Source organism: Streptopelia decaocto, assembly GCF_964273445.1.
Source record: "Streptopelia decaocto genome assembly, chromosome: 1".
In the NCBI taxonomy this organism is placed as follows: domain Eukaryota; kingdom Metazoa; phylum Chordata; class Aves; order Columbiformes; family Columbidae; genus Streptopelia; species Streptopelia decaocto.
The window spans coordinates 212,590,254-212,615,715 of record NC_138663.1 but is presented as its reverse complement, the minus strand read 5'-3'; the positions used below and the strand labels follow the sequence as shown (position 1 = coordinate 212,615,715).

The 25,462-nt window shown below is 49.3% G+C and overlaps 2 protein-coding genes across 7 annotated transcripts; both read right to left on the bottom strand.

Moving 5' to 3' along the window:
- Positions 1 to 1,807: 1,807 nt before the first annotated feature.
- OR51Q1 (olfactory receptor family 51 subfamily Q member 1) lies at positions 1,808 to 17,781 on the bottom strand (the record flags this gene model as incomplete). The annotated part of the gene is made up of 4 exons (XM_082070365.1): positions 1,808 to 2,759; positions 14,131 to 14,225; positions 16,322 to 16,612; positions 17,731 to 17,781. The coding sequence occupies 4 exons, from the start codon at positions 17,779 to 17,781 to the stop codon at positions 1,808 to 1,810; spliced, it is 1,389 nt and encodes a 462-aa protein (XP_081926491.1).
- Positions 17,782 to 20,254: 2,473 nt separating this feature from the next.
- On the bottom strand, positions 20,255 to 23,994 carry LOC309438125 (folate receptor gamma-like). 6 transcript variants are annotated; one of them, XM_082049064.1, is made up of 5 exons: positions 23,942 to 23,994; positions 22,676 to 22,904; positions 21,851 to 22,039; positions 21,097 to 21,232; positions 20,255 to 20,856 (listed from the first exon to the last, which is right to left on the bottom strand). In XM_082049064.1, exons 2-5 carry the CDS (start codon positions 22,811 to 22,813, stop codon positions 20,519 to 20,521), a joined length of 801 nt encoding a protein of 266 aa, XP_081905190.1. In that variant the 5' UTR covers positions 22,814 to 22,904; positions 23,942 to 23,994; the 3' UTR covers positions 20,255 to 20,518. The 6 variants fall into 6 exon arrangements, with proteins under 6 accessions (XP_081905190.1, XP_081905194.1, XP_081905189.1 ...); XM_082049068.1 differs by having other exon boundaries at positions 22,676 to 22,885; positions 23,942 to 23,958; XM_082049063.1 differs by lacking the exon at positions 23,942 to 23,994 and adding an exon at positions 23,796 to 23,931.
- Positions 23,995 to 25,462: the final 1,468 nt, after the last annotated feature.

The window sequence follows — 25,462 nt, the reverse complement described above, 5'->3', positions numbered from 1 at the left end:
GTAACCACTTCAGTACAATCTTCTTCATGTATCTGCTACTCTCGGGAGTTCCCAGAGGCACTTAACCTCTCAAGTGTCTGATTTTCTTGCTTAAAGTGTACAAAGGCATTAGACGTGGCAGTAAAATCATTTAAAAACAGGAGCACATGAGTCTCACAGATTTCACTGGGCGCTGCACTCTTTGGAGAATCAGCCACCTGAAATCTGCTGCACGATATTTTTTCTGCTAAGATGCATATCAGACACATGGAGCAGGAGCAGCAGTTGGTGTGCGCTTTCCATAGGGAGTGTGAGAGCACTTCTGCATAGAATCACAGGATCACACAAATTTTGATTGGAAAGCCCCCCAAAATCACCAAGTCCAACCATAACCCACCCTGTCCCTGTCCCATGTCCTGAGAACCTCCTGTCCGTCTGTCCAACCCTCCAGGGCTGGTGACTCCAGCACTGCCCTGGGCAGCCTGTTCCAATGCCCCACAGCCCTTTGGGGAAGAAATTGTTCCCACATCCAACCTCAACCTCCCCTGGCGCAACTTGAGGCCGTTTCCTCTGCTCCTGGTGCTTGTTCCTGGGGAGCAGAGCCCGACCCCCCTGGCTCCAAGCTCCTTTCAGGCAGTTCAGAGATCAGAAGGTCTCCCCTCAGCTCCTGTTCTCCAGCTGAACCCCCCAGGTCCCTCAGCCGCTCCCATCACACTTGCGCTCCAGACCCCATGGCCATCATAGCTTCAGGATTTGAGAGCACTTACAGCGTACCATCAAAGCAAGCCATTTAGCAGACACTTTGTTCAGAACTGTTGGGTAGATGCTGGCAAGCTGATACCAGGACACCTGATCCATTCACCCAGGTGTTCTCCACCAACCAGGGAAGGCAGACTGCCCATCCTGTCCTCTGGAGAACAGGAGCAGCTTTGGCTCTCCTGGCATGGGTTTGTGCTTTGGTCCTGCTCCAGATGTAGAGGTCAAGAGCATGGTGGCCCAGCTGTTACCCTTGACAACCCCAAATGCATCACTTGCACACCTTATTGTCTCTTTTACCACTTCCTGACCATCCTTTCCACTGCCTTTGACCTTTCCTTTCCCCACTACAGTCCCAGGTAAACACGCTGCCTCTTATGACTTTTTTCTCCATTGCCCCCAGTTCTGCTACATCACTCCAAATTTGATATTTCTGATAACGTTACCTAAGTCATCCTGACCTTATGTGGTATTACTGATGGGGTCACCCACACACTGCTTGTCTGGTAAGACTGCACTCCCCAATGTAGACTTGAGCATCCATGAAAAACAAGTGGGCAAATACTCACTCAATACTTTTGCAATCTCCCACATTTAGGTGGGATACGAAGACTTGTGCTTTGTTTGGTTCCTGATGGCTTCATAACTGGTGACTGAATGGCTTCTTCCTTGGTGAATGCAAACAATGAGGCTAATCACATAGGTTTAATCACATGTGGAATGATTTCCTAGACTATGGTTTAATTCTTCATTACAGTACTCATTAGAAATAGTTGAGCAAGATTTGTTACAGCCTCAGCGGCCTTGAGAAAAAAAAAAAATCTTGCATATTTATGTTTTTTTCTGGAGCATAAACTCCTTCAGTGGCAACTGGAAATAGAACACACTTCACAGAGTAGAGAAAGTGCTGTGGTAAATGCAGAATAAAGGAGCATGAACAATGATTTAAATTAATTTGAATATTAATTGCTTCTACCTTCACCCAGAAGCATACATTTGATTAGTAACAATGGTGTACACAGCATAAAGAGTTCATCCCGCTGGTTTATGGTGAGCAGTCAGCGAAGGAACTTTATGTGCTGCGGTGCCAAGGGAAGAAGCTCTTCCTTGGCATGAGGACCTTGAGGACACCCCTGAGGATCTGCTTGTTTTTTATGCTGTAGATGATGGGGTTCAGCACGGGGGGAACCAGCAGGTAGATGTTGGCCAGGAAGACATGAACGAGAGGGGAAGCACTTTTGCCGAAACGGTGAACCATGGACAAGCCAACCATGGGGATGTACAGAATCAGGACTGCCAGGACATGGGACAGGCAGTTGTTCAAAGCCTTGAGACGCTCCCTCCAGGATGGAAACCTCGCGATTGTCTTACAAATCCTAATATATGACAAAAGAATGAGCAGTGGGTCTAGCACCACTATGAGGATGGCCACGGCTAACCCGTACATGCTGTTGAACGTGATGTCTGCACATACCAGCTTGATCAGGTCCTGGTGCAGGCAGTAGGCATGGGACAGCACATGGGAACGGCAGAAGGGCAACCTTCTCAGCAAGAAGAGTGATGGCAGCACCCCGAAGAGGCACCGGCAGAGAGCGGCCAGCCCGATCTTGGCTGTCCTGGCACTGGTGAGGATGGAGGTGTATCTCAGCGGGTAGCAGATGGCCACATAGCGATCAAAGGCCATGGCCAGGAGCACCGAGGACTCCATGAAGGAGAAAAAATGAACAAAATAAACCTGAGCAAAACAGGTGTCAAAACTGATTTCCCGGCAGTTGGCCCAGAAAACACTCATCACAGTTGGTGCTGTAGACAGAGACAAGCCCAGATCAGTCATGGCCAACATGGAGAGGAGTTGGTACATGGGCTCGTGGAGGCTTGGATCGCTCCTGATGACCAAGAGGATCATGCAGTTCCCCATGAGGGACGCAGTGTAAATGCAGGTGAAAGGGACAGAGAGCCAGACGTGGGCAGCATCCAGCCCCGGGATGCCCGTCAGGATGAACGTGTGGCTGGAGGAGCTGGAGCTGTTGGACAACCACGTGGTGGATCAGGAAACATCTACAATGAAATAATAATAATAATAATAATAGAAAATAAGTGTACTGCCCACAAACCAGAAAACAGACACACGCATACTTATATATGCAGAAGATATAAATTTCATAAATTACCCGGGTGCATAGCAGTGGCTAATGAATGTGCTGCTGATTATTTTTCCCTTTTCATTGATGACTGCAGGATAAAATATTAATGAATGAGAGAAACAAACAGACAAAAGCATCAGGGAGTTTTAAAATATATCAGCTACCTCAATATGTTAGAAGTTCCCAAAAGCTTTTTTTTTTTTTTTAATACTACTAGTTTAAAGTAATAAATCATGATTAACTCACATGTGTCCACCCAGCAATGAGTTAGGCTTTCCTAACCCCCCTGATCCAGATTTTGACTGGATTACAGTACTGAGGATGCTTTAATTTTTTTTTTTCATAGCAAATATGACAAAACCTGTAATTGTTCATCCAGTAAATAAGAAATGAATAATGTCTTGAAAGAAATTGAAATATAAATGTAATGCAAATTTCACCGGAGGTATCAGCAGAGAGAAATAGCTGTCAGAGGAATAAATCTTGTGGTAATACAGAGTCCCCATGTACAACCTGCGGAACAGCCTGGACCAGGCAGCTGGTGCTCGTGTGTGCCAGGAGACACAACGCTTGATGCTTCACTTCTCCTGAGCGGAACCCCTTAAATTCCTGCACGACAACAGAGTCGCTGCCACAAACCAGAGACCTTTCCAGGGAAATGGAGGTCCAGAAACTTCAGTGCTGGCAATGAACAGTATGTAAGATCAAACCTTGAAGAGCTATGTAGGACAGAATAGACTATTTCAGGTGGAAGGGACCTACAATGATCATCCAATCCACATCAAAGAAGAGAGGATTTTACTATTTGGGGAAACAAGTCTACTGAAGGATTTATTTAGTTAGACTATGTGACCAGCAAAAGAAAAGCTGAATTGATCTAAAAATTGTCCCCCAGTCAGTGTGTGTTTGACAGTGATGACTCTTCAGTGTAACCCACAAGCACAATGTGACCCAGTGACTTGAAACTGAAGTTACATGGAAAATGGATGAAACGAGACGCTGCTAGTTTGCAAACCTGACAATAAAACAGGACAGATGACAAATTCTTCATCCTTTGGAACCACAGAGCTAACAACAGAAACCCTTCTGAGATGTGTGCTTTGCCTGAAGGGGGCTTGATGAGTAAACTGGTTATGAAATCCTCCTGGAAGTGTGATGCAGGATGTCAGAACAAATCATCCCAGTGATCCTTTCTAGATCTAATATTTTCTAACTCTCCCGTAACTAGGAAAAAAAAATAGCATATTAATTAGAACAGGGAGAATGGATTAAATACAATTTCCTTACTTTGCCCTGGAGTACCACATAACGAAACCTCTAAGCATCACGATGAGGCTCTGCAAGTGCCATCCGAGGTGTGAAACCTCTCGGCAATGTTCCTGCCCTTTGCATTTCAGTAACTTACCCAGATCTGCTGCCACCCAGGCTCGGTTTTCATTGCGGGGAGAAACCCTGAGCCAGACTCACCCAGTCACAAACAGCCACTTATGATATCTCTGAACACCCCGCGGGACCTTGAATAAAGGGACTTGGGGGAATAAGAGTCAAATTTCCCATTGGTTTACAAGTGTTGGGGACCAAGTCCCCCCTCTGCAGGGAAACCTCCTTCTCTTTGTTGTGATTATGCAACACGAGGTAGCGTCAGGTCTTAATGAGTCTCCTGAGCCCTGGCTTTGCTCTTGCATGAATGGAGGGGTTCCTGCAGTGGAGGGGTTCCTGCAGGGGAAGATTCCTGCAGGAGAGGAGTTCCTGCAGGGGAGGGGTTCCTGCAGTGGAGGGGTTCCTGCACTGGAGGGGTTCCTGCAGGGGAAGATTCCTGCAGGAGAGGGGTTCCTGCAGGGGAAGATTCCTGCAGTGGAGGGGTTCCTGCAGGGGAAGATTCCTGCAGTGGAGGGGTTCCTGCAGTGCAGGGGTTCCTGCAGCCTGTACGTGATGCCAACAGCAGCCTCACAACGCGCTGGAGGTCAGAGCTGGAGCCAGGGTGGGCAGAGATATGACCAGCCCCACGTGCTCTTGGATTTTAATAGCATTTAAAGCCCATTCCTGTGCCGTGGCCAGATGAGGCTGGTGTATTTAACCGCTCTGGCCCCCTGAAAGTGAGCTGCACAGCTGGTGTTTCTGCACACAAACGAGTTACGTGTCTCTTTGCTGCCGAGCAGAGATGTGCTGTGGTGTGGGTAGCAGCGATGCAGGTATCCTTGGACTGTCCCCCCACATTTTGTGTCTTACCCTCTCTGCAGCACTTGCCCGTTGCTCATTTCAAAGAAGACCATGCCCACACTGGTTTTATGTGGTTGGCCCCCAAGGACAGCAGTCACCCTGTGTTTGTATGTGCAGTGACCCAGCACTTGGTCCCAGCTCTGCTGGGGGAGATATTCCGGGTGAAGTGTCTGCAAAATGTGCCCATGAAATGTTGTCCAGATCCTGGGTTGGTCCTCTTACAAGTTGTCATGCGCTTCTACATGGATCCTGCTCTTTTTGGCTCTTATTACAAAGGTTCACAAGGGGATAAAGGGTCAGATTTGTAATGGGATGGATAGGAAATGCAATGTTGTCTTCTGCAACCCCACAGTCCTCACTACGTTGCTTGCCCTTTCTTCCTCCTGTGTTCAGGTCTCTCTGCTGAAGCTCTGGATATGGAAACAGATTTTCATATAATAGCCGAAATGAGCAAAATGGGATAACACTTTATTGAATGAGGTCTGCAGGGTAAGCTGCATGCTGACCCAGACTCATTCCACCCTGCACAGCTTGGGGTTCCCAACATCTGAAAGGATGTATGATTATCTGTGCTGACTTCTCTTTATAGTGTTAGTTCTAAAAATATATAATTTTAAATTAAGTTCCACAGGGCCTGAGAGCCTTTCTGGCATCGGGGTCACCACAGATGAGCAGGTCCTGGTGCAAAACTCCTCCCTGCAAGGTGGGAGGATGGAGCAGCAAAGAGGTTGTTCCACTGTGGTTGTGCAGGGTGGGATGACAGTGAAGGCTCCCACCTTTCAAACTCCATGGCCACCCCTAACCTGATGTTCTACCTCCTTGCCACCCGCTCAGTGATGCTCCGAGGGGCTGGGTCCCCCCCAGGCAGCTTGTGTCTTCGTTTTTGGGTGGAGGTGGTGTGGCTGCAGAACGTCCTGCTGCTCCTGGGGCAGGTGAACAGCCCTGAGGAGGCTCTGGATCGCTGGGCAGAGCTCAGAGGTCCAGCTGGCCCAGGATGTGACCTGGGCAGTGCTCGGGGAAGGAATAAGCACATGGCAAGCACAGGGGGATGGTTTCTCTGCTGACCTCCATCGATCCGAGGCTCCGGCACTTCCTGAGCCAGGAGCAGTGTTTTGTGTTCAATACTCCTTAATGGATTTCTTTTTCCTGTGGATTTGTCTCGCTGCCTGGTAGAGCCCCTGCAGACTTTTGGTGTTTGCAGTTCACTCTGACAAAATGTTCCGAAGCTTAATCCTGCCGAGTGAAAAACACCTCCTGTAATTGGCTTGAAATTTGCCACCTGCAATTTTATTTACCATGCCTTAGTTCTTGTACTAAGAGAGACAGAGAGCAGTGACATCTGAATGTCCTCTCCAAGGCACTCAGGATTTAACAAAGCCCGTCCCCACCCCTCAGTCATCCCTTGTCTGGACTGGAGGGTCCTGGCTCGCCCAATTCTTCCTTGCATGGAAATTATTTAAGGACTTTGGTTGGTTTTGTTGCCTCTTCCCAATACCTTTCTAGTCCCGTGAGCGTATGTGGAAGGTGAGGGCATCTGCTTCATTGCGGTTGTCAGATCAAGACCTTTGCAGCTCAAAGAGAAGAATAAGTAACAGGGAAAGACACAAAGCACAGGGCAGACCTGGAGCTGCTGGAGAGGGGCCAGAGCAGCCCCAGGAATGACCCGAGGCTGGAACAGCTCTGCTGGGGACAGGTGAGAGAGTTGGGGTGTTCAGCTGGAGAACAGAAGCTCCAGGGAGACCTTAGTGTGGCCTTTCCGGACTGAAAAGGGGCCAATGAGAAAGATGGGGACAGACTTTTGAGCAGGGCCTGTTGTGACAGGACAAGGGGTGAGGGTTTTAAAATAAAGGAGGGAGATTGAGGCTGGATATAAGGAATCGTTGCCCTGAGGGTGGTGAGAGCCTGTCCCAGGTTGGTCAGAGAGGTGGTGGATGAACCATCCCTGGAGACATCCCAGGCCAGGCTGGACGGGGCTCTGAGCACCCTGAGCTGGTGAAGATGTCCCTGATCATGGCAGGGGAACTGGGAGAGCTGGGAAGGTCCCTCCAACACAAACCATCTATGATTCTGTGACTCTATGCGCATCACTCCCTCCATGCTGCTGGTCTCCCGTCCTGCTTTGGGCACAATGTTCCTCAACTTATTATCATTTTCCCAGACAATATGTACATGCAGCTTCCACCTGCACTAGATTTCACCATTTCTGGGATGAAAACCACTCAGATGTGGGAAAAATCACTGAGAGTACTGAAAATGCTACTCCTTAACATTCTGTTAATATACTCTTAATGTACTATTCCTGAAATATTTCCTTGAGCATTCGCTTCATTGCTAAAAGCCACACGTAAGCTCTGGGCCCTCATCCAAAGACACTTTAAATGTTGGTTTTCAGTGGATCTTGGCTTACAGTCATGTAGGGAATCAAGCAAAACCCACATCTGGTATTTGCCAGAAACCTTTCTCGTCTGGTCATTACCCCACATCCTCTCTCTGACCATTAACAGACACTGTATTGAAGGCAGCGGCTTCCAAAATGTTATTAAGTCAAAATTCTAGAAAACTCAAAAGCTGGAGACTCCAGTGTGTTCCTAATGCTTCCACCAACTTCTTCAGTGGTTAAATATCACAGCTGCAGAACGTGCACCTGCTTATGTGGATTTTTGAAGAAACCTGCTTTTTGACCTCCACCCTGGGGCTCTTTGATTATACTGGAAATGGGGGGAAAACAAACTCACCCAGCAAAACGTCTCCCCAGTGGGTGTTTTTGAGCTCTGCAGAGAGGGTGGTGAGCTGTTGTGTTGATCTCCACAGCACGGGTATAAACACAGAGTGGAATTAATGCGGCCGCTGTGGTTTGGGAGTCGCAGAGATGTGAATAGGAGAAGCGTTTGGGTTTAGCGTGATGCACTGCCTGAAAAAACAACTTGTCCCTCGTGCGGAGGAATGAGTGAGCCTTATGACTGAAACTAGATGGAAAAATCAGATTCTCACTCCCCTGAGCCCTTTCATCGTTGGTTCATGCATCTTTCTGCCTGAGAGCAACTTCTGCACAGCACAGACAGAGGAAATGGGACAACTTGGGCACGACGGTAAGCCGAGCCTCGACAAGCCTGGTTCACCTGAGCTGACCGCCTGAGCGCTCCCAGCTTCTCGGGGGACACTCTCTGCCTGCAGCAAACTCCGTGCTGTCACCAAATGCCACGTGCTGGCTGGAAGGGTGTTCGGCCATGCCTGTGCTAAGCTTTGGTGACAGCTATGCCGGTGCTGTGAATACACCTGCAGAGCTCCATCTGTGTCCTGCATCACCATGTCACATAATCCCAGAATCCCAGAATGTCAGGGGTTGAAGGGCCCTGGAAAGCTCATCCAGTGCAATCCCCCCATGGAGCAGGAACACCCAGATGAGGTTACACAGGAAGGTGTCCAGGCGGGTTGGAATGTCTGCACAGAAGGAGACTCCACAACCCCCCTGGGCAGCCTGGGCCAGGCTCTGACACCCTCACCCCCAACAAGTTTCTTCTCATATTTAAGTGGAACCTCCTGTGTTCCAGTTTGCACCCATTCCCCCTTGTCCTGTCACTGGTTGTCATGAAGAAGAGCCTGGCTCCATCCTCCTGACACTCCCCCTTTTCATACTGATCCCCATGAATGAGTCACCCCTCAGTCTCCTCTTGTCCAGCTCCAGAGCCCCAGCTCCCTCAGCCTTTCCTCACACGGGAGATGCTCCACTCCCTGCAGCATCTTGGTGGCTGCGCTGGACTCTCTGCAGCAGTTCCCTGTCCTGCTGGAACTGAGGGGCCACAACTGGACACAATATTCCAGGTGTGGTCTCCCCAGGGCAGAGTAGAAGGGCAGGAGAACCACAACCTCCGCACCACAGCATGGAACAGGGGGCTTGTGTCTGCTAATGCCGTGTCCTGTGAGCAGCCATGCAGACCTTGCAGACCTTCCCTTCATGTTCCCAGGCTGCCCTGGGCATCAGGTGTGCAGCAGGAGGCTGAGGACCAGCTGGATACTGGGGAGGTGCTGAGCATCCTTGGGAACCCTGTCACTGGGTTTAGATTATCATAGAATTACAGAATCATTTTGGTTGGAAAAGCCCCCCAAGCTCAGGGAGTCCAACCATAACCCATCCCTGTCCCTGCCCCATGTCCTGAGAACCTCATGTCCGTCTGTCCAGCCCTCCAGGGATGGTGACTCCAGCACTGCCCTGGGCAGCCTGTTCAATGCCCCACAGCCCTTTGGGCAAGAAATTGTTCCCCACATCCAACCTCAACCTCCCCTGGGCAACTTGAGGCCATTTCCTCTTCTCCTGGCGCTTGTTCCTGGGGAGCAGAGCCCAACCCCCCTGGCTCCAAGCTCCTTTCAGGCAGTTCAGAGATCAGAAGGTCTCCCCTCAGCTCCTGTTCTCCAGCTGAACCCCCAGGTCCCTCAGCCGCTCCATCACATTGTGCTCCAGCCCCTCACCAGCTCCGTTCCCTTCTCTCCACTCACTCCAGCACCTCAAGGCTTTTCCTGGCGTGAGGGGCCCAGAACTGACCCCAGGACTTGAGGTTTGGCCTCCCCAGCACTGAGTACAGGGGGAGATTCACCTGCAGATCACAAAAACCCACCTCTGGTGCCCAAGAAGTGCCCAGGGTGCCTAAGCTCCAGCTGGAGGACATGTAGGGGAGATCTGTATAGACATTAGTGTCCAGACAGCAGCTCAGCTCTCCAGACACTGGGGACTTCGTCTGAGTCGAGGTGTTTTCCAGTCTGCACAGACAGTCTCGGCTGGACCCGAGTGCTCATGCAGCGTCTTGCAGCTGCAGGAGCAGAGGTAGGCAGGGTGGCTTTGGGGCTGTCGGTGGTCAGGATGGAGCCTCTACTGAGCCCTTTGGGCACTAGAAGCACATGGAGCAGCTGAGATGCCAGGTAGGTCTGTGCCTGCTACAGCAATGGGGTAGTTTAGAACCTGGATGTCTCAGTCCAGAGTTGCTCTTTTGGATACCAATTATGCTCAGGAACCTTTTCACCTTAAAGTGTTACCATCTCACCAAGACAGGAAGGATATTAGCATCTTACATGCATCCTTTAGGATGTCTCTATTAAAAACACAGCATCAGTCATGTCATTCTCCTGGCATGGGGCTAAACCACCTCCTCTATAGTTATGGGGAGACATAGGCTTTGCTGGGGGATTTTTATTCCCATCCTAAGCTGCACAGCACAGACCAGGTCAGCTCCTGGCAGTGTCTCACTCTTCACTGGACAAGGTGACCATCTACAACTGGATGGACAACTTTTTGAGGCTTGTGCCATTTTGCCCTGAACAAGTAAGATTTTCCCAAAACCTTTTTTTTTTTTTTTTCCCATTTTGTGCTCTGATTGTTATTTCTAGCATAATTTATTGACAGGAAAACAAGGGCACAGCTCATGCCACACTACAATGCAGAAGCCTCACAAGCTGGCCCTTTATTCCCAAGCACGGTTAATAGCCGTCGGTGGATCTGCTTCCCACGAATGATTGTTCCTGTTTTCAGCCTGTTAGCTCAAATCGGTGATTTTTGCAATCTGCCCAAGCTGTGACTGGGTAAGTAGTTCCTCAGTGTAACCCAGAAGAGCCGCTCTAAGCAGCAGAAGTTGTGGAGCGGAGCACAATGGAGTGTCCAGGACCAAGGAAACCTGCAGGAAAATCGTGGATGGCACCTGGCACAAAGGAAAAAAAACACCAAACCAAACAACTCAAAACCGCGGCACAGCCACATCATTGCCAGGCTTTTCTTGCTCACCATATTCCCATTTTAGAAATGGAGACCTTTACTTTTGCTGGGATGGAATTAATACCCTGGAGATTTTTTCCTGTGACCCAAACTGAGCTGGGTAGTCACAGAACGTGTTGCCCCCTTGATTTGCGTATGGGACACTAAGATTTGGGCCGTATTCGATAACCTGAGTGCTCGGTGTGATTTGGTCCAACAGCCAGACTGGGGCTGCTGGTGCTGGTTGGAACTTTCCCTGCTCTGTGTCATATCAGCCAAGAAACAGGCAGTGATGAAGCAAACCAACCTGATGAGAAACCAGAAGAGATATTGGACAGTAACCTCATGTCTAACATACGGGAGTGAGTTTGCTGAGGCACTATAGAAAACCTTCTTTTGATCACTTTCAAATTCCAAACTTAACTGCTGTTTTTGCCTTTCCTTCCAAGTGCAATGACATATCCAGCTGAAGGATGACCTGTGTCCAAGCGGTCAGCATGATGTGGGATTTTATTATCCAACTTATCTCATAATTACCCCAAATTCTGGGAAACAAACCCATGTGGGACCCCAACAACATTTATTACTGACCTCTGCAGTGGCCCTGACACTGACAGTCATCAGATCAAGGTGACTCACCCATTAGAAAAGGATAACTTCCACATCAGTAATTATTTCATCTTCATTCATCAGAAGGACACAGTTTTGCTATTGGGAGCAATGGATTCAGTATTAGAAAATGGTCATGTACAATTCTTTCAAAAGATAATCGTTTTAATGCTGGGCCATTTTTACCTCCAGCAAACAACAACCACTAATGATATGTTTTTTTTCTGGAAAATGCGGTTTTATCAGATGTTAGCTGGCTGACCCTGCCATTTGTTTCAGAGAGAGATAATTTCTTTTATTAGCCCAAAGGATATAGTTGGAAGATGAAGCTTGCAGAAGGGCCTTCTTTCTATTAAATGGACAGATGTAAGTAACAGCCTCTGGTTGCACTTAGCTACTACCCCTCTCTGCTTCATCATTTGTGCTTTTAGAGGTCCTCATGGCTTCGTACCGAGAGGGTCTGCAGGGGGGTTTCTGACGGGAAAGGTCCATCCAGTAATAACGCACATTATTACTGTAATAACATCAGCAAGGTCCTCAGCCCTGAGCCTGGACAAGAGACTCACAAGGTGCAAAATCTGGGTTAAATTCAGGATGTCCAAGAAAAACAATCAAATGCACCTTTATGTTCAACAGCTGAGAAATACAATCTGCATGTGCAATTTGCTGGTGAAAATTCAGGAAGGCCAAGAGTGATGGGTGGTCTCCACCAAGACCCAGGTGTTTATTATGACTGAAATAACACCAAGGAGCTCAAGCTCCCATATCACTGCTTGGTGGAGATCAACATACCACTAGGCAGAAGATGTTATCCTGTATGTAGATAAGGAATAGCAAAATATACACACAACAAATGAGATGTATAGGACAGTGGTAGAAAATATACATTTATTTGAGATTTCCAATGGAAACATGAAAAGTAAGAATGGAAGGAACCTCAAGAGATCTTGTAGTCCATCTGCTACCCTAGAAGACAACAGTTCGCCCAAACCAGTCCAGAAGGATATTTAGTAAATCTGTTCTGACCTTCCTGATAGCGCTTCCATACATCTCAAAAACATCTCATGTGTGAAAGGAGTCCTCGTGCTTCACATTCTGTGGATGTTAAAGTATTTTGTTGCACTCCTTTTGCTAATGGGTCTTTGTGTCCCCTTACAGAAGGTGCCCCCACCTGCGGGTTCGGTGCTGAGAACAGGAAGGTTACTCCACATGCCCTGGGTACAACGCCCCTGTTCATCCTTTCTGATGCAGTCTTCACTTTGCGTTTTATTTTATTGCTTATTTTAGCAAATCGTTGACTAACATTTGCCTTGTCATCTCCGGTACTTTCCAATGCTTCATTGTAGAGGTGCTGCCCTTGTACTTTCAGTCCTTTTGCCTTGTTCTCACTGAAGAATTAATAAGCAGTCTCCCTACCCCGTCACCAGAAGGATGCTGGAGTTACACCAGAAATCTTAAATAGTCAGACAGAATAATAAAGAAGGTGTCAGCCTGGTGCATTCATATGGAACACACTGATTAAAGGCCAGATCTTTTAAGCAAGATCAGATCTATGTACCCAAAATGACATGACAACCACTACGTTCAGACACAAAGAAACCGCTATTTCCTTAAGAGCTCATTAATGAAAAAGTGAATAACTGAAGGAAAAAGATAGCTTCCTTCAAATCCCTGTTTGCTTCATCTTCGACAATGAATAATTGATAACTTTTATTCGAAAAAGCCTTTTTTCGAGTGAGTTTTGCCTTCACATTGTGGTAGTTTCATTTAGATCATTTTCCCCTTATTGTTTCTGAATACATTATGCGAAATGTGTCAAAAGCATAATCGCAGTCAATTTAATTTTCTGTTTCTTCCCTGTCAGCAAGACATGTTACTCCATCTAAGAGAAAAATTAGATTGCTTTGTCACAATTTGTTCCTCAGAAATTCACGGTCACCGCTACTTATTTCTTTGATATACCATGTGTGCTCCATAAATATTTGGTTTGTCCGCATCAGGATTTTTCGGGAAATAAATGTTAATCCGGCTGGTTTGTAACTCCCAATGACTTCTTTACCCTCTTCCACATTTCTGAAGCCAGGCCCTGGGTTTACCTTCTTTCAGGCTGGTTTTCTGTCTCTTTTATCTCCTGTTCGTTCTCAAAGGTATCTGCCAACAACCTCTGGACTGCTCCTGCCCGTCCCTAAATACTCCCTGGGGAATGTCACCCGCATATTCACCACCCTTGTAATTTAAAGCCATCTGTTTTCTTAATTTTTTAACTTTTTTTCCCTTGATTTCTTACTTTGCTGCTGATGTTGGACCATTTCAGGGAAAAATAATTTCTAATTGAAAAGAATAATGAATGTCATGCACGTTCATATAATTCATCATTCAATGTGCTTCCCTAGAATTTGAATAACAAAGCAATTCTTACATTGATCTATGTGTCTAACTAAACACAGATTGCTTTTTTGCCTTCCCCCCTTTGTTTTTGCTTTACATGCTCTTGCTGTTTCTTTCTGTAAATCATTCCTGGTTTGACCAAGCTCAGACGCTCATTCTTTTTCTCACGCCAGGGTTCACCGCAAAGGGGGTGATTTATGCGTGATGACTGCTAGTGGGCTCCTTGCTTATTCATTCTATGGGTGGTTTATGAAAGAAAGGTTCTATTTTTATTGCATCTTTAATGAACTGCACCTCTTCCTGAAAATTATCCTCCTAAACATTTTCCTCATGAGATGTCGCTGTCTCAGTTTCACCGAGTCCACTTTGCTGAAGTCTAGCGCGTTCAGCTGCAAAACAAACAAACAAATAAAGCAAATAAACCCCCCTGCGGAATAAAAGTGTTTTAAAAGTTATAGCTCTGCTCAGCGGCACTGCTGCTTTCCTTGAAATAATCACTACGGACACCACGGGAAGTTTAATATTCTGCACTATAGAGCTGTTGTATGGACAGAATCACAAAGCCCTAGCAAAAAGATGAATTTCACAAGGGAGAGGGAGGTATTTTGGGACAGGACTGAGACCAAACAGTTTCTCTTCATCTTGATACCAGATTCCACCTGCAGCTGCCCACCTCTATCTCTCCATCCGCTCCTGCTCTGCAGTCCCGGCCGCCACCGCGGCTCCGCTCCCAGGGACCTGGTGGGACTCAACCTGCCTGCGGTTCTGTGCATCATCCCCTCCGTGCTGCCGGCCTCATCCTCAGCTCCAACAGCGTCCCCAAAACATCGCTCGCCCAGTGACCCGGGTCACAGGAGCCACCTCCTCCTGTTCGACCCATCGGTTTGGGCACAATGTTCCTCAGCCTGTTCACGTTTTCCTGGACAACCTGTGCGTGCAGCTTCCACCTGCACTAATCCCCACCATTTCTTGGGTGAAAACCAAGTGGATCTGGGAGAAAATGCTGAAAGTACTCAACCCCTAAAATTTGTTGGTCAGAGGTCATCCTGTCCTTTCAGAAAGCTGCACAAACCAGACCACCGCCTCCAACATGGCTGGATTCACTGACTTCTCCTTCAACACCCCAGGAAACCACCTACACAGTCAGGTTTCCCTGATCTGTCCCAGCCTGGGGCTCTTTGTTTGTCCCCTTGTGCTGGGCACACTGAGGCCAAACCGCAATTCCTGGGGTCAGTTTTGGGCCCCTCAGACCAAGAAAGGCCTTGAGGTGCTGGACCGAGTGGAGAGAAGGGAACGGAGCTGGTGAGGGGCTGGAGCACAATGTGATGGAGCGGCTGAGGGACCTGGGGGTTCAGCTGGAGAACAGGAGCTGAGGAGAGACCTTCTGATCTCTGAACTGCCTGAAAGGAGCTTGGAGCCAGGGGGAGTCGGGCTCTGCTCCCCAGGAACAAGAGCCAGGAGCAGAGGAAACGGCCTCAAGTTGCGCCAGGGGAGGTTGAGGTTGGATGTGGGAACAATTTCTTGCCCAAAGGGCTGTGGGGCATTGGAACAGGCTGCCCAGGGCAGTGCTGGAGTCACCATCCCTGGAGGGCTGGACAGACGGACATGAGGTTCTCAGGACATGGGACAGGGACAGGGCTGAGTTAACTGTTGGACTCCATGATCTTGGGGGGCTTTTCCAACCAAAACGATTCTGTGATTCTGTACATGAGCTCTCCCATGCGGATGGAGAAGCAGCAGCTCACCTGCAGTCAGAGGTGACAGGGATGTCACCTGCCGCGCTCTGCACAGCGCCGGTGTGGGAGGATGCTTGGGGGACACCCATGGATGCTCAGGGGGCAATGGCACCACGGCCCCTCCAGGGACACCCACCCACTCTGCTCAGGCTGCCGTGGATGTATTCACTGCCCTTTCATCTTCTCCTCACCCTCATGAAGCCTTTCTTTGATGTCTCTGCTGCACTGACATTTCCCTGAATACATTGACATTTCCAAAGGAGACAGTGTGCAGCAGCAGCCCCTCTTATCCTGACCTCCCCATGCATCTCATCCCACCACCTGCTTGCTGCCTGTCTGCCCTCTTGAGAAATGGTCCCACTGCCTCGAATGGGCCTTTTTTTTTGTTGTTATTTCCCCCCATGTTTTCATCCGAGCTCACTATTAATGAGTTAAAAAAGATGGAGTAAAACAAATTGCCCCCTTGTTACAATAGGACAAGGGGTGATGGTTTAAACTAAAGGAGCGAGATTCAGGCTGGATATAAGGAATTGTTGCCCTGAGGGTGGTGAGAGCCTGGCCCAGGTTGGCCAGAGAGGTGGTGGATGAACCATCCCTGGAGACATCCCAGGCCAGGCTGGACGGGGCTCTGAGCACCCTGAGCTGATGAAGATGTCCATGATCATGGCAGGGGGGGCACTGGGGGAGCTTTAAGGTCCCTTCATCCCAAACTAGTCTGTGATTCTATTATTCTATGTATTGAGACTAACCTGCCTGGTATCAAACCAGAATACACTCATCACAGCTGGCATTGCAGAGAGAGACAAACCCAAGCCTGTGATGACTAGCATGGAGAGGAATTGGTACATGGGCTCATGGAGGTTTGGATCAGTCCTCGTAACATTCAGGATTATGATATTCCCCCGAAGTGACACAACACAAATGAAGGTGGATGGAAGAAAGCTAGATGCTGACAGTTTCCAGCCCTGGGATGCCCAAAAGGATAAATGTGACGAGTGTGGATCCATACTTATTGAGACACATGACATGCTGGAGATGGCCTGCAGTGAAAGAGAAATATCAAAGAAGTCAAAGCAGAAAATCTGAGCAAACACACGTAAATATGACAGCTGTGAAGCCAAAGCTGAAAGAACACAGATGTCAAATAGGGACATGGACCCGACACCACAAACTTCAGATCCTGGACAGTCCAGCAGGTGGGTGTTCCCTTATCCTAAAATAAGGTCATACATGGGAGACATTTTTAAAGCAGATCATTTTTGGGTTCTTTTCTGAACCACATGAGCTGCAGCATTGTAATGTAGTTTTCTGAAAGAGGATGCTGCTCATAAAAATAGTTCTGGGCATACTAAATATGGGAGATGTAAAAAAAGGTACCCGTGCCACATCACCATTTTACAAAGGTCTTAATTCAGTGATGGGCACTGATGATTCTTACTTTGCATCCCAGACCTTCCCAAAGATCTGCTGGGTGAACAGGTTTCAGATAAAGATGAGGGAGTCACCTCCAGTGTCCCTTGCTGGTCTGACAGCACATGGCAATATGTAACCAATGTATGAACAATCCTGGGCCACCCAGCGTTCCTGTGTCAGCCCATGGAAGGGGACATCCGGGTCATAAACAACAACCAAGCCTGCAACAGCCTCCCTGGCCCCTCTTGAGACCCTGCTTCCAACAATCTGCACATTGCTGGGTCCACAGAGAGGGGACACAGACCAGGCAGCAGCTCATGGGGCTACGTGGGACATGCGGGTCTCCGGCAAGTGCTTTCAAGATGGCAGAGGCACAACTCCAATCATAAAACCACAGAATGGTTTGGGTTGAAGGACCTTCCCAGCCCCCCAGTTCCCCCTGCCATGAGCAGGGACATCTTCACCAGCTCAGGGTGCTCAGAGCCCCGTCCAGCCTGGCCTGGGATGTCTCCAGGGATGGTTCATCCACCACCTCTCTGGCCAACCTGGGCCAGGCTCTCACCACAGAATGCCAGAATGTCAGGGGTTGGAGGGACCTGGAAAGCTCATCCAGTGCAATCCCCCCATGGAGTAGGAACACCCAGCTGAGGTTACACAGGAAGGTGTCCAGGCGGGTTGGAATGTCTGCAGAGAAGGAGACTCCACAACCCCCTGGGCAGCCTGGGCCAGGCTCTGCCACCCTCACCAGGAACAAGTTTCTTCTCAGCACCCTCAGAGGCAACAATTCCTTCCTCATGTTGGGCCTGAATCTCCCTCCTTTAGTTTAAAACCATCACCCCTTGTCCTGTCACAACAGACCCTGCTCCAAAGTCTGTCTACATCTTTCTTTCAAGTCCTTAAAGGCGGCACTAAGGTCTCCCTGGAGCTTCTGTTCTCCAGCTGAACACTCCAACTCTCTCACCTGTCCCCAGCAGAGCTGTTCCAGCCTCGGGTCATTCCTGGGGCTCCTCTGGCCCCTCTCCAGCAGCTCCATGTGTGTCCTGTGCTGAGGACCCAGAGCCGGACCAGTGCTGCAGGTGATGATCTGGCCCTGGCCAGGAGCTTGCGTTGCCTTCATTAGTGACTTTGTTCTGAGCAGAGGGACACGCTGCCACCACCCTATGGCTGCTGTGGGTCAGCAGCCGTGTGGCTGATGTGGTCCTGCCACCTCCCCATGAGCTTGTGACCTGTGTAGCTCAACCCTGGATGGCCCAGACAGAGGAGAGAGCATGAGAATATACTTTAAAATATCTGTTTTAAAGGCAATGACTTATGAAGAGCCTAAATTTATTGACACAGGTGTCAGTGCAGGAGAAATTGGAGATGTTGTTAAAAGTGTGTAAAATACCTCACTTCAATGGACTGTGGTTTGAGCGGGGTGTTGGATCACAGGTTCCCAGACCACCCTTCCCAGGGGAGGTCTGTTTATGATCCTGTCCACCGCTCTGTTGAGGAAGGAGGATGCAAGAAGGTGCTGCTGGAGAGGGACCTACAGGCTCTTCCAGGGAGTCCCTGGAGGACCATGGAGCAGGAGGGAGATGCAAGTCCTCTCTGCAGTGTGGTGAAGGAGACCCACATCATAGCTGACCCCCTTCCTGACCACTGTGTGGGTCGGGACTCACTGTAACAGTGCCCAGGATGTTTTCAGAGGGTTTTGGAGTGCCAGATCTGCATGCCCATGGTATTCAGGACAGATGCAAATTCTTACATGATGGTGAAGGAAACATCACCTAGATCTCCCTCTAATTCAGAAAGAAAACAGAGGTTATTCAGTGAGTGAGGTGTGCATCTCCCCTGAAGGACACCCATCAGGTGCACAGCCTGAGACGGAGCCAGGGGAAAGCTGGTGGCTGAGAATATAAAGAAACAGCCAAACTACTCCTTTCACCATTTCACCTGAAAGATGCTGTCAGCCACAGTGAAGTGCATTGGTCAGGGGGAGAAGGGTAATGGCTACCTCCAGTTCCATGATGACTCATGTAAGGAGAACATGGAGCCGTTTGGTGTGCACAGGCCCCAGAACAGGGCTGCAAAGGTGCAGTCAATTAGCTGGTGGTCTGCAGCACGGATCACAGGAGCTCTTCTCCGAAGCAAAGCTCCAGCTCTCCTGCAAAGACCAGCGGTCCTGACACCCACAGCTGCTCCAGCAGAGACCCCTGGGCAGCTCCTCAGCCTGCTCCACCCAGGGTCAGCCCTAGGGTAGCTTCAGCTTTTGCAGACAAAATGTTTTAGTTAGGGAGGGAAAGAAAAGCACTTCTGTGTTTCATATGAAGGCAAAGAATAAGTAACCAGCTACAATAGAGACTTTATCATTAGGAGCATTATAAACAACAACAAAACCAAACAACCCACACCAGAAAAACTTCTGGGAATATCTGCTTTGATCTGAAGACCTCTTAAGAGTATTTGAAGTACAATAAAGCTCTGCAGACCGGACCGCTGTGGACTTTGCGTAACCTAAGCAGCCCCATGCGTTTCCCCATTGCTTTCCCCTTTGCCATTCTGTTCAAAAGCTGATGAAGTTTAACTAGAGGCTTGTTTCTGCTGCAGAGGAATAATAATAATAATTAAAAAAGGGCACAGAGCAGCAGGCCTTTGCACAGCTACTGCTGCCATCTGCATGTGGGGGCTGTGAATCTGTACCCCAGGGAAGGGGAATTTTTGAAGGACCACATGTCTGCAGCCAGAACCAGAGGAAAGCTGCACCCACCAACCTGAACAGCTCAGCTGTAGCCAAGGAGAGGGAGTTTTCCACACACCATCTCTGGAGAGCTGCAGGTCAAGAACAGTTCTGATAAGGTGCTCCTCAGAGTCACCAGCTGGGCTGGAAAAGCAGGAGCTGCTTGCACCAGGCTTCAGCAGAAACTTGCTTTTAGCTCCAGCAATCCACACACAGAAGGTCTAACTGTTACTGCACCCAGCTTAGCAAGGCCTGGCTCAGGGGAGAAGCAGCATGGAAGATAGGCTGTGAGCAAGGAGGAGACCCCACAGGTGCTTCCCATGGCCAGTTGTGGCCCCAGGAGTCCCAGTGCAGACACACAGGCAGCTCCGCACCTCCTGCGGCAGGGTGGGCTGAGCACAGCAGCTCAGGAGCCACCAGCACCCAGGAGGCCACATCTTTCCTACCGCTACATTTACAGGTCCCCACACTCTCCTCCCAGTCCAGACCAGCAGCCTTGTTCCACCCCCAGAGCACTTCTCCCCCCTCATCAGCACTTCCATACAGCAAAGCTGATCCAAATGAATGTTTTATTATCAACCCCACCCATCAGGGAGGCAGAAAGGCCAGACACCAGAGCTCAGCCGAGGACCTCAAACAAGCACTGCAAACCCAGCACAGAGCCATGAAGCAGGAACAGAGTGAGGAGCTCCTACATCAGAGCAAAGACACCCAGGAGAACCCTTCCTGGGGTGGCAAGGAAACAACCACCTTTGTCAGCAGCCAAAAGTAGAGGCAGGTATCAAGGTCCAACAACACAAGTTGTCACATGCAGTCACAGAGACCCCCAGCCCCCAGGGAGCACCACAAGGGCCAGAGGCAGCAGGACCAGGACAGACCACGGCAGAGCACGCGCGGCTCGGCCCGTCTCCGCAGTCACGTTCTGCCGCCGAGCTGCGGCAGATCTCTTTTGCCAAGCATAGTACTTTGCCACAACCACGTTGGGGTTTCCATGGGCAGGGTCGAACCACATCTGGATGCAGCGCCCGCTGCCCCGGCGCTCTGTGGTGTATTTGAAGGAGTCGGACCAGATCTTCTCACACAGGTCTTTTGGGTGGGGGAAGACTTCGCTGAAGGGTCTGCACTCGGAGCCCCAAGGACAGCGGTTTGTTCCTGAAGATGGACAACACCAGAAAAGAAAACAACATGAGCTAGCACACCTCACTGATGTGCTTCCACCCAGGAGGAGCAGGTCACTGCCCACAGCTCATCACTGCATCTTAGCTGTTGGATGGTGGCTTGACCACCTTCTAGTCCGCAACCCCACAGGCAAGAGCAATTAGGGCTCCTGGCTCCAGACACCAGGCAGGCAGCAGTGACCCTGCCAGGGCTTGCTCCACGGAGGACACCAACCTGTTACCCAGTTCCAGCCCTTATGCCAGTTGTCTTTGCAGGTGACAGCGTCCTTGCAATCCTCCCACCACTCCTCGCAGTCCTCTTTGCAGAGTGGCACGTGAAGAATCCTCTCCCGACGCCAGCTACTGTCAACCTGCAAAGGAACAGGACCACATACAATGCTGGTGACCCCTGAAAGTGAAGGGTCAGGATCTGCCACATCCCAGATTCCCCCCAGTCCCTTCCACTGGGCTCCAGAGCTGATCTCAGAAGAGTTTTGGCCCCAGCAGAGAAATGCTTTCACAACAAGTCATTCTTCCATCAGCCTGTCTGACAACCTGGCAACCAGTGACAGAGCCCAGGGAACGGCAGCAGATGTGCCAGGGGGGTCAGTGGGACATGAGGAAAAGGTCCTTCCCCCAGAGGTGCTGGACACTGAACAGGCTCCCCAGGGAGGTGTCACGGCCCCAACCTGACAGCATTCAAGAAGAGACTGGACACCGTCCTCAGACACACGGGGTGACATGTGGGGTGTCCTCTGCAGGGACAGCAGTTGATCTGTGGGTCCTTCCAGCTCAGGACATTCTATAATTCTACCTTAGCAGAGGGTTCAAAGTCCTTTGAATCCTTCCACCCAGTAGGAAAGTTTGCAGCATTCCTAGAAAGCACTCTCCCATATATACCAGGGGTATAGACTATATGGGGGACCAGCAGATACATTATGTGGCCAGAACAAGCCCTGTTGTCTTAACTGCAACAGGTCTGATCCTACCTTTTCAATCCAGGGCCCCAGGTTGGGTGAACACTCATACAAGCACGTGTCCTGGATGAAGTGACGCTTGCACTTGGGCGGCATCACCCCGCAATGGTTCCAGTTGAAGTTGTACAGGCTGGATTGGTCCTTGTGGGCTTCTGAGCTGGTGTTGGCCGTGCAGCAGGCGTTGTCCTTCCAGGGAGCACACTAGGACAGAGCAGGAGATGGGCTGGTTGGGGAGGGCAGGCAGCAGCTCGGGGGAGTCAGAGGATACTGATCCTGCAGGTCCCCGCTCCCTGCACAGCCCACAGCAAGAAACATTCAGCAGAAAGAGGGTTTTCTCTCCTCCAGCAAAACCCTTGGGCACTTTGGACTGAAGAGTTCAGGGCTGCAGCGAGGTGGAGTTGGAGGAAGAGCAGGAGGAAAACATTAGCACCAGCCTGAGGAACAGAAATAAACTCCTTTCCCTTGCACCCTGGCTTGCTCTCAGCTCCACATCCACCAGGGACCTGGGGACAGAGCTATTCCATTAGCAAAAAGAGCCTCCAACACTGAGATAGGGAGCAGGTAAGAACACCTTTCCTTGTTGTCCTTTTCCTTGTTCTTATCTGCAGTACCTAAGCTTTGGGAAAGGGAGGCTTCCTGGTAGAGGGGTGACACTGGGGTGAAATCCTCACACCAAGACATCTGCACTAGCCATTTATTAGAATAAAACAGCAAACAGACCAGAAAACCAGCACAAGCTTTCTTCCTCAGCCTAAAGCACAAGCCAGCCCATATCCTCCGGGTTGGTAGGCACAGGGGACCCAGACAATCCCACCCGACACATCAGCAGAGTCGTACCTGTTTGTACAGGAGCCCCTCTGGGCCAGGCGTGGTTTTGTGGTGTTTGGCATCCATGCAGATGTTCAGCAACGGGTCCTTCGCAGGCATCACCGTGCAGGCAGCCAACAGCATGAGCAGGACCTGCTCCACTCCCATCCGTGCAGCCAGCCCAGCCGGGGAAGTCACAGCACAAGTGGGATTTTGCCACAAGCAGCAGTAAACGAGGTGCTGTGGGAGTCAGACACTCCTGAGAACACACCAACAGACCAGCAGCTCAACACCAAGGACACAAGTACAGCCTCCCAAGCAAAGCTGCAAGGTCAGGTACACGCTGTCCTCTGGACAACACCACATCAGAGACAAACATCCCTTTCAATGCTTGGGCTGCCCAGCAGTCAACCTCAGACCCCCCTGAACAGAAAGGGGATGTCGTACCAGACCCTAAAACTGGGGTCCTTTCACACTAAGCCACCCCACTGTTCCAGCACAGAGGTTTAATCTCCAACACCTTCTGTAACTCAACATTGTTAGTTAGGGGGTCTCGTTAGCTAGGGGCTCGGAGGAGGTAGTTCAGTGCATCAGCACACTGACATCTCGTGTGGACCACGAGCTGCAGGAGGCCCACCTTGTTTTCAGGAGTGTGTTACGAGAAGAAGGCATTTTCTTTGGTTTGTCTGCATCTGGGCCTTTAGAGACCCCCCCACCCCGATGTCTCCAAAGGGGACCTAACTTGAGCAGCAAAAGACATTTCACATAGTCCTGGCTTAGCTTCCTCTGCCCACTTAGAAGAGGATGGGAGTTTTTTTAATAAGTTACTAAAATAATAATAAAAAAACAAAATAAACAAGAAAGACCCCCCCAAACCAAACAACAATCCAACGCACCACATTACTCCCTCACATCCCTTGTCAATACAACATAAGTATCTAAACCAATCAATCACCTTTTAAGAAGCATTTTGCAAAATAAAGGCAGGAGAAAGATAGACCATTTACAACATTAAAATAGCTTAAAACAACACAGAAGGTTGTAATTACAGAACTATGGAAACAGACATAAACCTGAGGGCTAAAAAGAAGCTAACTTACCTCATTACTACATATATACAAAAGAAAAACCCTAAAAAAAAAAACCTTACCAGCCCAGGCAGCCTCTAAACCCTCTGCAGCACCTTAAAAGCACTCAGCACAGCAGCTTCCTGGGCTCAGCTTTAAAGGAAAGCCCTCAACACAGGTGCTGGCACTTGTAAGCACCTTCCTAATGCCTTCAAAGAGGGTTTGTTACCGTTGTTGGTGACAACCAGCTTGTCCGGCCTCTTTCTCAACACCCTCTTGCTGGGAAGCAATTTAATGTGTTTTGGTCATTTTTTTTTTAATAAAAGGTCTTATCAGCCTTGGCCATTCATAACAAGCCCTTTTTTCTTCTACTGACCTTACACCAGGAAGTTCTGATCTGCACCATTGCACAAGGCAGAGAAGCCAAGGAGGGTCAGGTCCGGGATTCTGCCACGCTCCAGGAATAAATACAAAAGGACTAATGTTCGTCACAAGAAAAATGACATGCAGGGGTGAGTCTCAGAAGGAAGAATAATAACCCCCAATCCAAAAAATAAATGCTAGCTGATGAGGGGAAACTGTGCACCTTGTTGTAAAAGCCTGAGGAGGATAATTGAAGGGAAAAGCCCAGGTTTGCTGACGTGACCCTTGGAAAGCATCACCCTCAGCACTGGGACAGAGTCTTCCTCCTGGGACGGCACAGGTTTTGGGGCTGTTTTGCTCTTTGTTTCAGTCACGTTGCTGACATTTTGGTGGCGAACCCGCTCGCCTGAGGAGGTCACCTTCCTGGATTTAATGCATGAATGTCAGGCTCTGGGAGACTCCGCTTTAGCGATTTCAACAGTTCAATGATGCACTGCATGAGTAACAACCTCTGTATGTTCATCGTGGGGTTGTCATGTGCAGGGACAGGAGCTGGACTTGATGATCCTTGTGGTCCCTTCCAATTGAGGACATTCTGTGATTCTATTCTGAACCAGACGTGTGCTGGTTTAATTTCTCATGCTTCTGGCTCTCATATTGGAAGTGACAATGAGCAGATCTTCCCCCGCTCATCTTCAAACCTCTGTCACACCTCCTCACCGCCACTTCTTTCCAACGGAACCCACTGTCCGCTCACTTGTTTCCCATCACAAGAGTTTTGCTCCCCGAGGCATCAGGACCAGCCGGATTTCAGATGCACAGCATTGTCCTGGCCTTGTTTTACGGTCCTTGCCCAGGAATTTCTAATATCTGTTTTTTTTTTGGAACTGCTGATCACTGAACTGTGTTGTTGTAACACTATCATAACTGTGACAGCTTGTTCCTGAGAGATAATTGTTAGCCAAGAGCCTGTCATTTTCTATCTAAAGTGTTCTTGTTTTTTCCCCAAGTGCATCACTGTATGTTTATCTCAACTGTTGAGTCTTTTTTATCTGTTGTTTTATTGTTCAGTGAATCAGTCTTACCAGGGTCTTCTGCAGATTTGTGCAGCTCATCCTCCTGTTCCTGGAGTAATTTAATATCAAACTTGGTTGCCTTGCTGTTTTGTCCTCCCTTTCCCAGACAAAATTCATTTGAAAGCAGAAATCACAATATGGATCCCTGTAGGGTTCACTGTAAAGGGTAGTTATGCACATTTATTTTATTATGCAATTACTCAGTTGTGTGGGGGACTTTTCTTTCATTTCATGGCTGCTTATTCCGTGACCATTGGTGGGGACCCTGCGCAGAGCCCTGGACTGTCACCTGGATCTCCCTCAGCCGGAAT

Bases quoted from the DNA above. Each gene is read 5' to 3' on its own strand.
- LOC309438125 (XM_082049064.1), bottom strand. From the start codon at position 22,813: ATGGGAGTGGAGCAGGTCCTGCTCATGCTGTTGGCTGCCTGCACGGTG. The intron at 22,040-22,675 runs GTACGACTCTGC...GCTCTGTCCTAG, and splicing joins AGGGGCTCCTGTACAAACAG to TGTGCTCCCTGGAAGGACAA. The intron at 21,233-21,850 runs GTAGGATCAGAC...GTTCCTTTGCAG, and splicing joins TGGGGCCCTGGATTGAAAAG to GTTGACAGTAGCTGGCGTCG.